This window comes from Propithecus coquereli, unplaced genomic scaffold (assembly GCF_000956105.1).
Source record: "Propithecus coquereli isolate 6110/MARCELLA unplaced genomic scaffold, Pcoq_1.0 Scaffold302, whole genome shotgun sequence".
Classification (NCBI taxonomy): domain Eukaryota; kingdom Metazoa; phylum Chordata; class Mammalia; order Primates; family Indriidae; genus Propithecus; species Propithecus coquereli.
In genome coordinates this window covers 2,116,655-2,129,952 of record NW_012148642.1, presented here as the reverse complement: position 1 = coordinate 2,129,952, position 13,298 = coordinate 2,116,655, and the positions used below count along the sequence as shown (strand labels likewise).

Below are 13,298 nucleotides of genomic sequence, written 5' to 3'. Positions count from 1 at the left end.
CCCTTCTCAGAGAGGCCTCCTGCCCATGTCCCCCATGTCCCCACTGTCCTCCCACCTTGCTCTGCTTTTCCCTTCACAATGTTCACTTTCTCCTGCACTGCAGTGGCATCTACTCTTTCATGTGGGGGCAAACTCTGCTCCCCCCAGACTGCCAACTCCATGAGGGCCAAAGCAAAGTCCTTTTTATTCAACAATGGAGAGACAACTTCTTTTTTTTTAATTAATTAATTTATTTTTTTTTATTGAGACAGAGTCTCACTCTTTTGCCTTGGCTAGAGTGAGTGCCGTGGCGTTATCCTAGCTCACTGCGACCTCAAACTCCTGGGCTCAAGCGATCCTCTTGCCTCAGCCTCCCGAGTAGCTGGGACTACAGGCATGTGCCACCATGCCCGGTTAATTTTTTCTATATATTTTTAGTTGTTCAGATAATTTCTTTCTATTTTTTTTTTAGTAGAGAGAGGGTCTCGCTCTTGCTCAGGCTGGTCTCAAACTCATGAGCTCAAGCCATCCTCCCACCTTGGCCTCCCAGAGTGCTAGGATTACAGGCGTGAGCCACTGCGCCTGGCCAAGAGACAACTTCTTGAAACTTGTGTTAGTTTTCTAGGGCTTCTGTAACTAAATACCACAGACTAGGGACCTTAAATACAGAAATTTATTGTCTTACAATTTCAGAGGCCAGAAGTCCAAGATCAAGGTGTCAGCAGGGTTGGTTTCTCCTGAGGCCTCTCCCCTTAGCTTGCAGACGGCCGCCTTCCCCTGTGCCTACACATGGCCTCTCCTGGTGTGTGTCTGTCCTAATCTCTTCTAATAAGGACGCCAGATGTGTTGGATTAGGGCCCACCCTAATGACCTCTTTAAAGACCCTGTCTCCAAATACAATTGTCCTTGGTATAGGGATGGGGGGAGGGGGGTGGGGGGGCATTGGTTCCAGGACCTCCTGTGGATACCAAAATCCAAGGATGCCCAAGTCCCTGATTCAAAATGTGTTTGCATATAACCTATACACGTCCTCCCATACACTTTAAGTCATCTCTAAGTTACCTATAATACTAATACAAAGCCTACATGTCACTTCTTTCACATGGATTCAATGTAGTACTTGGCACAAATTCAAGTTTTGCTTTTTGGAACTTTGTGGAATTTTTTATCTTAATAATTTTTGACCCACGATTGGGTGAATCCATAGATGCAGAACTCACTGATACAGGGGCCGACTGTGCAGTTGTGTCAGGACTTAGACACATGAAGTTTACAGGGGGGACATGATTTGGCCATGGCACACGTATTGGGCATTCAACAAATCCTTGTCCGTTGAGAAAGAAATGAATGAATGATGGATAGCACACGGCAACATCATGACAGGCGTGCTCTTGGAAGCAGCTCTGGGACATGCTTCTGAAGAACTCTCCTTTGTCCTTCTCCCCTCTTCCCCACCCACACACCAAGGACCCAGACACATGAGTCTGTCAACCTAACCAATCCAGCCACACGAAACTCCCTGCCACAAAGTGCAGACATGGAACCCAGTCCCAGGAAAGCCGAGCCCACCTCCAGGAAGCCTGCTTCGTCCTCAGGGAGCCCTTGCTCTGGGGGGGGGGGGGGGGTGCCGTGGAGCACACAGAAGCTGCTGCATTGTCTCTGCAAGGATGACCATGCCACGCCAGGTCGAACTGAGCCACCAGAGCTACTGTCCACTCCCTCAGGGCCTTGGACACAAATCTTTAGATCACTGTCCATGAGCCTTCATGCTCTTCTACATCCTTGCAAGAGAAATCTCCTAGTTTGCTGGGCATGGATGGATTTTAATCGGAGTGTCCATCATGAACCTGTAATGCCACTGAGATGGCTCCGATTGCCTGTGTCCTAACGCTCTGCTCCTTAATTCCGGTCAGGCCTCGGGTTTGGAGTTCGAGCCGGTAGCCAACAGCGTTCTGTTTCTACGTGACAAAAGATGGGAAGAGGTCAGAGGTGTCCTGACTGCTGCATTCAGTCCTGAAAAGCTGAACGAGGTAAGACACAGGAAACACAGTCTCTCTTCCCTTAAGGGGCATCTTTCTTCTCTCCGCACTGTGACGGAGAGCGCGTTCGTGTTGCATTGCACACCCGGGTGGCACATCAAAATGCTGTGCCCACTGGGCCCTTCAACCCTCTCTATCATGCAGAAAGCACAGAACACTGTATCGTGTGTCTTCTGTTTCTCCAGCCTCCCCCATGCCCAGTTGCCATAAATCAATTGTGGGTCAACAAGTACACATGGGGGCCAGCTACGTCCAGAGACACTGCTAGAGGAACTTTGGGGGCCCGCAGGGGAAAACAGCAACAGTGCGAGCCTCAAATACGTTCATGGATAATGGGTTACCTGGGGAGCATGTTAAAATGTGAGTTCTGATCCAGTTGGTGTGGGTAGGTCTGATAGTCTGCATGTCTAACACCCTCCCAGGTAATGACATCGTTTCTGAACAGTGAACCACACTTTACATAGCAAGGAGCTAGAGAACAGCTTGAATCAAGGGTGAGCACTGAACCAAGTCTTAAATAAGGAAGTGGTGGCCTTGAATTATTGGGGAGGAGCCGGGAGATGCCCTAGCAGAACTCTAGGTGGGCAAGCATGCCCGGGTTAACCTTAAGGCCAAGTCCAAGGGAAAGGCCGGCTCCACAAGACGCTGCCAGCTCTCTGAGGCCCTGGGCTCTCTCCTTTCCCTACCCACTGGCCTGCCCTTCCCAACCAGCTGTGCATGTAACACCTGGTGTTTGCACTGCCTCCGGCCAATCTCTTGCTCACCAATCCTGACTGCTGGGTTTTGTGTCTGAGCCCGACAGCCCCCTCAGTTGCTGGGCCAGCCTTGCTGCTTGCTGTTCTGGATTCTGCAACAACTCAGAAGTGCGAACGTGAGCCCTTCTGGTGCCAAGTGGTTAAGGGGCTTCCTCTGTTGGAGTCCCAGGTATACGGGCAACTCCAGAGCAAGTGGCCTTCCACAGCTTGGCCAGAGGGCCCTGGGCCTCAGACGCCCACCAGGTCTGGCTGTTCCAGAACACCTGTCTTCAGTTCAATACATGAAAGCTCCTTTTAGCTTAAGCTCAAGAAGCTCACACATATGGTCATGATTGAATTCCTATAAATCTTTTGAAGTTCTCCAGAAGAGGAGAGGGTTCCACATCTCATAACATCCAATTAAACTCAAGCAGAAACTAGTGATCCTGCCCGTTGTCAATGCGGTTTTGGTTTAAGTTTCTGTAGGTAGCCTTTGGGATTTGGGGACAGAGCGTGTCACAGTTCATGGCACCAGCTCACACCGAGCATGGCTGTGTGTATCAGGCACCCCTCCAAGGGCTTCCTGTTTATATTAACACACTTCACCTTCACCACGTGCCTGTGAGATAAATACTATTATTATCATCATCATCCCCATTTTACAGAGGAGGAAACTGAGGCACGGAGAGATTAAGCAGTGTGCTCCACATCACACAGCTAGTAAGACGCAAGCCAAGCCTAGAATCCAGCTCTTGACTACTGGTCACACCGCTGACTGCTTCTCTCACCCATGCGTTTCCAAACGGTGCTCTGAGGCCCCCCAGGACTGTCCCCGGGGCTGTCTGAGGGAGAAGGAAGGAAGTGGAGCAGATGGGGCCTCTGCGGAAAGCTCCGGAGTGTCAGAAGCAACACTTCTCTGTTTTCTGCCCAAGTTTGGAACCCAGTGAGGTATGAAAGCAGGTTTTAGGAAGAGAAAACACAATTTTCTCCTTTCTTACTAGTAAAGCTGTTTGGGAAATAGAGCCCCGTATCTGATCACGTGAGCTTTTGAATGCTTCACCCAGAATGGGACAGGAGGTGGCAGGAGGTGGCAGATGCCGTGGGGGCTCGCCCCCGGCCCACGCATGCTCAGTTCCTTCTTCACAGGCTCCCGCGATACCGGAGAATCCAGAACGAGGGGCCGACCGGGAGTGGGACCCAGGTGTAGCCATCCTCCGCCGGAGGTGCCCACTGGATCACCTGGGGGCTTTGAAAACGACTGCTGCCTGGGCCCCACGCCTGGCAATTGTGATTAAATTGGTTTGGTTTGGGGTGCAGCCTGGGTCTGAGGACTTTTTCCAAGCTTCCCAGGTGGTTGTAATGTTCCCAGTGCTGCAAACCACCGCTAGCAGATGGTCCCCACAAGGAAACATGGAGCAGGTAGCCCTGCTCACACCTATCTGTGTTATCCATTGAGGTTTCGTGAGAATTTGTGTGAAGGAAGGGCCTGCTGCTTTAAAAAGTTGTACACCGCTGTTCCATACCACCTAGACAGGCTGCCTGGAGCGTCTGCCTTTGTCACTTCCAGACGCTAAAAGGTGGCGTTGGCTGAGACGAGTCCGGGGAGGGAGGTGAGGTGGGTGAACCTATGGCCCACGTCACTGGCTCCAACACACTGTATGTCTTTATTCGTTGAGTAAGCAATGACTTCCAGAGCATTACAGATGTAGGAAGAACCTCACCATGTGAAAAACAAATTGATGAATGGTATCTGAGGACAAAAAAAGAAGGAAGAAAAGTCAAGGAAACAAGTTCGAGCAGTCTTGAGCTATGGTTCTTTGATAAAAGGACTCCTATTAGGGTCTACATTTCTTTAGTACCTTACAAGGGATACCAGAAAGTGATGTAATGTCAATTCCCAAGCAAAGCCAGTGGTCCCGGGGGACCAATCTTCTCCTCTGGTCCGCAAATCAAATTCTCAGTACCTGAATCAGTTGCAGAAGATAGAGTTCCTCCAGGGTGTTCACTGCACTAAGATGCTGAGAGAGAGAGAGAGCCTAGACAGAAATTCCCTAGCTATTGCTTCTGTTTGATCCCGTGATTTCACGTACCCCACCAATAAACTCAAAAGCTCTTTGATGGGATGCCAAATGGTTAATTTTTTAAAAAGTTCATTGAAAGTCACTTTTCTACCCTGCATAGTTCAATTTAGGTTTTTGAGTTTCCACTGGAAGGATCCCCTTCCAGAGGACAGGGTAGTCAGCCTTTTCCCCAGCCCTGGAGAGTTTAGACGTGGGAGCTGAGGTTTCCTGGGAGGCATCCGAGGAGCTCCACCAGGCAGAAGTTGGCTGTGCAGACCTGGAGCTCGGGAGAGAAGGGCAGGAAAGATGGTCATTGGAAACACAGACACGGATGTGGTTGCCCGGGGAGTGTGTGCAGCGTAAGTGTAGATACGATTCTGGGGAGAACCGTATTTAAGAGTGGCACAGAGGAGAAACCTACGAAGAAGGCTCAGGAGAGCCTTCTTCCTGGTTTCCTGAAATGGAAACCAGGAGAATGTGGAAGGGGAAATTATTTCAAAGAGGAAGGAACAGCTGAAGGTGTTAGGTGCTGCTTAAATAAAAAGAAACAACAGGACAGAAAAGTGCATGACACCAATTATATTCTGAAATGTGAGACCAATGTACACGTGTTCCATGCTCCATAGATCACGGTCCCTGTGACTTTCTCCCACCCACCGAATCCACGGCACCTGCTGCTTCCGAAGGTGCCTCCGAAAGAGGGTGGGTGCCGTCCAGAACAAGGAAGTTGTTGCTCAGTTTTGAACTGTGCATCAGGCTTTCCTGAGCCATGGTGAGACAATGGTTTTGGAGGCCAAGCTTTGTGAGAAGAGAAAAGAGTTTTTCAAATTCCAAAGGCAGCTTCCCTTTTCGTACAAAGAGCAGGGGTTGAGCCCTGGGCATGCAGGTTTCTCTAAGCCATGGTGTGGACAGGATGCAGGATATGACAAGGGGGTGGTTTGTAGCCCAGGGAAAATGGATAGAGGGGACAAAAAGAGAAGTGCAGGCTGTCCTTATAGGCATGTCCTGACTTCCTCCTTCCCCACATCCTCTTGGTTTCTGGATGCTTCCTTGAACTTTAACCTCCCAGCCACTTTGCTCTCTAGGCCACTGGTTCTCAAACCCCGTCGGGCCAAGGGCTGCACCAGAATCACCCTTGTCAAAAATATATAATTCCAGCCACCCCAAGACCTGTGGAATCAGAAATCCTGAGTGTGACTGAGAATCTGTGTGTTTTACAAGTTCCCTGGAATGGTTCTGCTAAGAGCTGGTGGAAAGCCCTGGTGTTTTGAGTGTTCCTCTGTCCCTCTCTGACCAGCTCAGATTGGCCACCCCCCAGGCTGGCGGGACCTGGCCCCAGAACTCCCTGCCTCCTTCCCTGCTTGGCTTTTGTCCGTGGCATCACCTCCAGCTAACGCTCTGTTTAGTTTACTTGTGTTTAGCGTATGTCTCAGTCTGCTAGATGCATGCTTCAGGAGGATAAAGGGTTTTTCTTTTTTTTTTTTTTCTGTAATGTTAATTGCACACACTAGGTCCGCAGCAGGCACTTAGTGATGATTGATGAATGGATGGATGAAGAAGCGAAAACCCAAGAAGCCTTCTACCTCTTCTCCCTCAGGATGTATGATAAGACTAAGATTTAAAAAAAAAAAGGAAAAAGGAAATGATTTTATCAAGAAAAAATTAAGAGGATGTGGCAAATTGTTGGCTTTTTCTTTAGAGAGTCACAGCAGGTCACAAAGACACAAAGAGGAAAATGAGACACACAGAGATGGAGACAGCTCAGAGATTCTGAGCCACAGATCCTCGGCTGCCGGCCCCTGAGTCAGTTTTCCCAGAAATATTAAGAGCTTTGAAATATCAACATCTCTAGTTCTTGCTGAATTTGTAAGTAGCTTTTGGACTTTTGTTATCAAACATCAGGGTTTATTCTTGAAATAAAGGTTTGTTTTCCTTTGAAATTCTGAGGCTTTTTCCTTTAGAACCTTGGCAGCCTAAGTCTCCTTGCTACCTGCGTCTTTAAGAGTCATTAATATTCAAAAGCTCTGGATGGCAGTGTCTTTATTTATGTGGATATTAGGCTGCCTCGGTCAACAATGCTTGGAAATTACTTTAAATCAGCATTATATCATAAAGCCATATTTTTATTTAAAATAAAATTGGTTTTGGCTCAAGTCTTACCAGGGATAATATATAGAGACAGAGAACCAGTGAAAATGGGATTGACGCATCCCTGATTCGGGAAGCACAGGCCATCGAATCGGAGCTGGTGACAGACAAGTCATTGGGATTTATATTAAAGGATGCTGAGCGTCGCTGGGAAAACAATTGCTTTTTTTCTGAGGGAAAACTTCGTCTGATTAACCTGCCAGCCTTTCCAACCCCTTGCTCAGAGGATTAATGTCTTTAAAAGGGCAACCAGTAGATGTATTTAGATTTTTATAGTCTTTTGTTAGATTCTTTAGACTATTAGTGATTAACCCTGGGATCGTGTAAAACTTTATTATGGATCAAGAAGTAAATAGATTTCATATCAGGAAACAAAACTGGGACTAAAAGAGTAGTTCTCTGAGGGAAAAATATAAATAATGTAGTACCCTGGGGACCCAGGTTAGCACTAGATTTATTTTTAAATTTCATAACTCATGTGAAAGAGGGAGAACGCAGTGAAATCTATATATTTGTATATTCCTCTAAGCTCTTCTGATTTGAAAAATATTAAATCAATAGGAATAACTTTCTGAGACTCTTCTAAGATTGTGTAAGTCAGCACAAAAGCGTCAGATAACCTTCAGTGGAAGCAAGAATAAAAGAATACATTTAGGAGAAAATCATCTAAACTGTGCTTATATGATGATAAACCTTAAGCTATGAACTACTCCCAAGGAAAAGGATTTGAAATCATTGAGGACCAAAAAGGCCCTGTGGTCAAATAATTTGGTGAAATATTGCAAACCCTCTTCCTCGAGATTCACCATGTACCTTAGCATGTTAAAGTCTTAGGAAAGACCTGTAGTAAATCAATCTGTTTAACTTTGTTTATTCTGGGCTCAGAGAAGTTTTCAAAAGGTGAAAACATGGGTAGTTAACGTCATAGCCGGCTATTGTGAGCAATGAGGCTCTTGGATGCGGTGCCTCTGCGGGTAGCTTCCACGGGGATCTCTGGTTTTGAGTGCCCCCAGTGGAGGGCATGTTCCGAATTGGATGCTCCATGGGCCCAACCCAATATGGCACCTCGTATGTTCTCAGTCCTCAAAGCCCAATATGAATAATGATGGGCATTTCCTCATTCACCCAGATAACCCAGAGCTGATGGTAACCCACTGAGCAGATAGAAGAGACCAGGTGACTTAATGGATGAGAGCCTGAGGATGTACGTGTCACTCAAGAGCAAATGAGCCAATCGTGTCACTATGCTCAGGAAGCCAATAAAGAAAAGTCCAACAGGGGAGGCTGGTATCTCCCGCAGCGCTGAGAATCCAGATCCCTGCCTAATTTTTCACTTTTCATCCAGATGTTTCCTGTCAGGAAGGCATAGTCAATAATGTATGAATCTTAAAGGCAGAGGCAGATGTGGTTATTATTCCCTGTGGGCCTCTCCTGCCTTGGAGGAGACATGTTACTCAAGAATGACTACAATTTTTAAAAATTTACGTTGATACAGCCAGCTTATGAGTAAATGCATAGCTCCGACCATTTCGGTGCAAAAGTCGGTGCAGAATTACAGTCATGATCACAGTTGAGTTTGGCCTTTAAATTTTCCCTGGAAGCTCTGCAGACGATCACGTACGGAGACTTCTAAAGCAGAACACGGTTTCCTCGTAATGTTAGAGCAAGTAGCTTTCTCGAGGCAGCATCAGCTTCCAGCGGTCTATTTTTAATATTTGCTTTTATTTCTTAATCCTACTGAACAATAAAAATGAAAGCCATTATAACCCAGTGTGGCTGTGGTAATAAATACTTCAGAGTCCAAAAATACATTGTCCCTGCCTGACCAGTTGCCCATTCTCCAGAATGTCTGGGTATTTATCTAGCAGCAAGAGACCATTATCTTGCAACACAGTTGTATTCCACTGACACCTAATCTCCTAATTAAAATCAGTATAATGATGGACTGTTTAAATTCTGGTTAAAATGTTCCTTTTCCATTTGCATTTAAAAGCAAACACACTCCTCATCATGGGTACCCCATCCTGGGTTATAATTTGGTTTTTCTTTGCCAGAATTATAATGTCACTCCGACTTGCCGCTGGTTAAATCTATAAGAGCATCTAAATGTGCCTCGCAGCTTGGCTGTTGCTTGGCAACCCCAGCAGACACCTCCTCATTCGGGTGAGTTCTAATTGGTCACAACTCTTGACAGGAGCCACTGACTTATTAGAAATGACACTTGATTATTCACCTAGATGGCTAGCACTGATACCTATCAGCAGGAAATTTTGCATAGAAATGAGTCCTGGATGTTTTTAATATCAGGGTGGCTTTTAGCAATGGTGTCGTGCAAGAAGGAGGTGATAAGTTTCATTAGCAGGAATTAATTTTTCATTTGTTAGTCATCAGTTTAGAGCACTTTAAGGTATTAATTTTTCCATTTTTTTTAAACCAGTAATATCTTTACATACCACCCCCATTTAGCCACCCCTATTTATTCAGAAAATCCCCCGCTGACATCAGTTCTGAAACAACGTTGCCACAGGTCTACCAAGCACCAAATAGGACAAAATGTTAAATTTGCAAAGGTCAACAAATATTTATGAGTTCTTATTTTTAAAGGGTTTATAATGTAGAAGGGCAACAAGGTCCATAAATTACTGCGATATTGCCAAGCAGCAGAAGACGGGGACAGAACTCATGTCCTGTTTTGAGCATCAGAAAGCACTTTGGGGGGCAGGCAGTAGCCCTGGAACTGAGCCCTGAAGATTGCGCTGAGTTTGGACAGGGAGAAGGTGCGTCGCAGGTGGAAGGAGCGGCAGGAACAAAGGCATCTGGACGGAAAAGCACAGGGTGTGTGCGGGGAGCAGGCGAGTACAAATTGGCTGGAACACAGAGTACATGGAGGGGATTAGTGAGAGAGAAAACTGGAAAAGTAGGTTGAGGCACGTCGAGTTCTCCGTTCTGTGCCGGGGGAGTGTTTCCTGCGTACTTCGCTGGAGCACAAGGAGCTATTTAATATTTGAAAGTGGGGGAGTGACTTGCTCAGAACTCTACCTTAGCAAAAAGGTTCCATTTCAGCTGTTTAGCCTCCAAGATGCCAGACATTCCCCAGCCCCATGAGGCAGATCCTTCTGGTGAAGATGAGGGGAGCCGCCAATCATACCCCTGGAGTCTCCTCTCTGCAGTAGCCCCAAGGCGGGACAGGCTCCCAGGGGCCGGTTTTGCCATCAGCGTGGCAGTCTCTACTCTGGCTCTTTTCCCGAGTCCCTCTTGCTGCGTGGACAAGTGAATCTCCCAGGCTACACACCATCCGTGTGTGGGGATCGTCTCAGGTTAGACATGTAAGGTAATGCAAAAACGACCTCTCCTTCCCTCTCCCTGTGTAGAAAATAGGTTTTCCCCAGCACTCGGCATAGTTCAGACTTCCAGGAACTCCAAAGGCTTAAAGATGGTGGTTTGTTTTTTTTTTCTTTTCAAGTTCATAATGTCAGATCTGCATAGAGTGAAACTACAACCCAGAAGTGAACAAGCTGAGGAGTAAATGAAACGTGGACCCTGATGTTGGTGGGAAAGCAACGGCCACGAGTCAGACGGTCTGGAGCACTAATTCTCACCTTCACCAAACTAGCTGAGCACAAAAATAACCAGATTCTGCTCTTTAGGTCTTCACGGAATTCCGAAGTCTATGCATCAGAGAGATAGCAAGAGGCTCTCTTAGGAGTGGGATGTGCTGCAGCCAGTAGACGGGCCCAAGGATCTGACATGTTTCTGCCCCAAACGAGGAATTGGGCTACTCTTTCCATGGTCCCAAGCAAAGGTCTCAACCTGCTGCTTAGTGAGCTGCTTGGAATCCTAGAATGTCAGTGGAGAGGGACGTTATAGCTCATTACAGCCAGCCCCTCGTTTGGGGGTGAGGACCCCAGTGCAGAGAGATTCAAATGCCTGAATGCCGTGACCAAAGTAGGACGTGGGATCAGCACAGGTCTCAGGTCTCTCATTCAGGGCCAGTTTTCAGCAAACTACGCTGTATTCATGCTAAGACAGAGGGCACGTCTCAATCTATTCGTGTTTCTTGGGTACTTTCTATGCCAAGGCTCTCAAGAACATTTAGTGAACGAGACAGATGTTTCTAGAGAATCAGCTGAATGAAGTGCACCATGTTCATTCCTAATATATTTTAACAAATACCCAAAACTCCAATAACACATGGCAACATACAAGAGTTACCACAAAAGAATGGCACTGAGAGTATATTAGTTATTGCTGCGTAACAAGATTACCCCAGGGGTGGTGGCTCACACCTGTAATCCTAGCAGTCTGGGAGACCGAGGCAGGAGGATCACTTGAAGCCAGGAGTTCAAGACCAGCCTGAGAATATAATGAGACCCTGTCTTTATAAAAAATAAAAAAATTTAAAAATTAGCTGGGCATGGTGGCACATGCCTTGTAGTCCCAGCTATTTGGGAGGCTGGGGTAGGAGGATCACTTGAACCCAGGAATACAAAGTTGCAGTGAGCTACGATCACACCACTGCACTCTAGCCTAGATGACAGAGTGAGGCTGTGTCTCAGGAAAAAAAAAAAAAAAAGATTACCCCTAAAACTTAGCAGCTTAAAACAAACCTTTTTTAGCTCATTGTTTCTGCGGGTTGGGAATCCTGGCATGGTTTAGCTGGATGCCTTTGGCTCAGGGTCTCTTGGAGATATAGTCAAACTGCTGACCTGGTTTGTGGTCTCATCTGAAGGCTTGACTGGGGGAAGATCTGCTTCAAAGCTTATTGGCAAGGTTCAGTTCTCAATGGGCTTTGGAAGATAAGATAAGATGCTTGTACCACGTTCTTCTGTCAGTGGGGATCTCCAAAGGGCTTCAGCAAAGCCTTGCTCGGATTACAAGTATTTTTAGAAGGCCAATCTGGTGACTGAGCACAGGATGGGTGGGAAAGTTAAAAGATAGGAGGCCACGAATCTCTTTTAAAAATCATTTTTTAGTATACCTACGTGTCAGGGACTATCAAAGTACTAAGGCTACAAAAATGCTTAAGCCGTGGTCTTTGTTCTCGAGAAGCAGGGTGATGGCCACATTCCAGATGGCAGGTGGCAAAGCAGGGATTAGAGGGTGACTGGGGAGATAAAGCTGAAGGGACGGATTCAGGAAAGAAAGTGATGTTAACGTGGTGAGTCGAGAACAGGTGGCTCTAGTGGGAGCTGTCTGTAAGGAGCAAGAGGAAAGGGGACGATTCCAGATGTCTAAACACATCTGGGAGGATGGGAACCTGCCAGCAGACAACTACCATGTTTGGAAAACTCAGGTGTTTTACATATTTTGTTTCCAATCTTTGTCACATCCCTTCATGGGAGGTATTGTTATTCCCATTTTGCAGATGAGGAAATAGACTCAGTGAGGTTACACAACTTGCCCACAAGATTACACAGCTCTAAAGTGCCAGGGAGAGGAAACTGCGTCTTCCAATGTTTCCCTCCTTCGGGCAAGGGTCCTTTAGCAAGGTCGGAATGTTTCACTCGGGGAAGGAGTTCAGTGGTGAAATCCTGGGGATCACCTAAAAGGGGAGAAGAAGAAAGGCTTTGGGCGGGGGCCTTTCTCAGCCCTTCTTGGTCATTCATTACTCCATAAGTTGCCTCTTTTCACCACTTGCAAGATCCTCCCACGTTTTGGAACTCACTCTATTGCCCTCTGTCTACACCTTGACTCAGAATTCCTCAGACACATTTGGTAGCAAATCCTTTCTTTTAAAACTGGGCACTTAAATTATATAATAACATTAATATTGTATTTGCTTATAAGTGTGATATATGTGCATTATGGAAGTTTGGAATAAAATGTAAATAAAAATCACTCATTAGCCCGTGAAGAAGATGAAATGTAACAACCAAATGAGAATCTTTGATTAAGATCCAAGTGATAATAGCGTTATGTGTTCATCTGTGCCTGTATGTGTGCACACGCCGCATTTGCCTGCTGGTCTGAACGTCTAGAAGAACTGCAGGATTTGTGGATTGTATAAAGATTATGCAGGCCCATCAAAGAGAGCTTTTGTTTGTATGCAACTCGTGTGAAAGTAAATACGCCGTAACTGCTGTGTATGGTGCAAGGAAGAAAACCTGAAATGATGGCTATCGGCCAACATACAGATCACGCCCCGCTGTCTTACATTTTCTCCGCATTGCTTTTTAAAACATTTTTCATATTACATGCCCCATCTCCTATCACATTAACCCAAATACAAATGTCATTATCCATTCAGTTCGACAGACAGCAGGCAGAGTATAGCAGAAAATTAGTTACATCAGCCGGCAACAAAGCATGCTGGCTGAAAGTACGCAGCAGCGGCGATG

The 13,298-nt window shown here is 46.4% G+C and overlaps 1 protein-coding gene across 1 annotated transcript in view; it reads left to right on the top strand.

Moving 5' to 3' along the window:
* TBXAS1 (thromboxane A synthase 1 (platelet)) overlaps positions 1-13,298 on the top strand; it is a 159,010-nt gene that overhangs the window by 77,600 nt on the left and 68,112 nt on the right. The window contains exon 5 of the mRNA XM_012649785.1: positions 1,893-2,009. Within this exon, the coding sequence (XP_012505239.1) occupies positions 1,893-2,009 (117 nt within the window). The remainder of the gene's footprint in view (positions 1-1,892; positions 2,010-13,298) is intronic.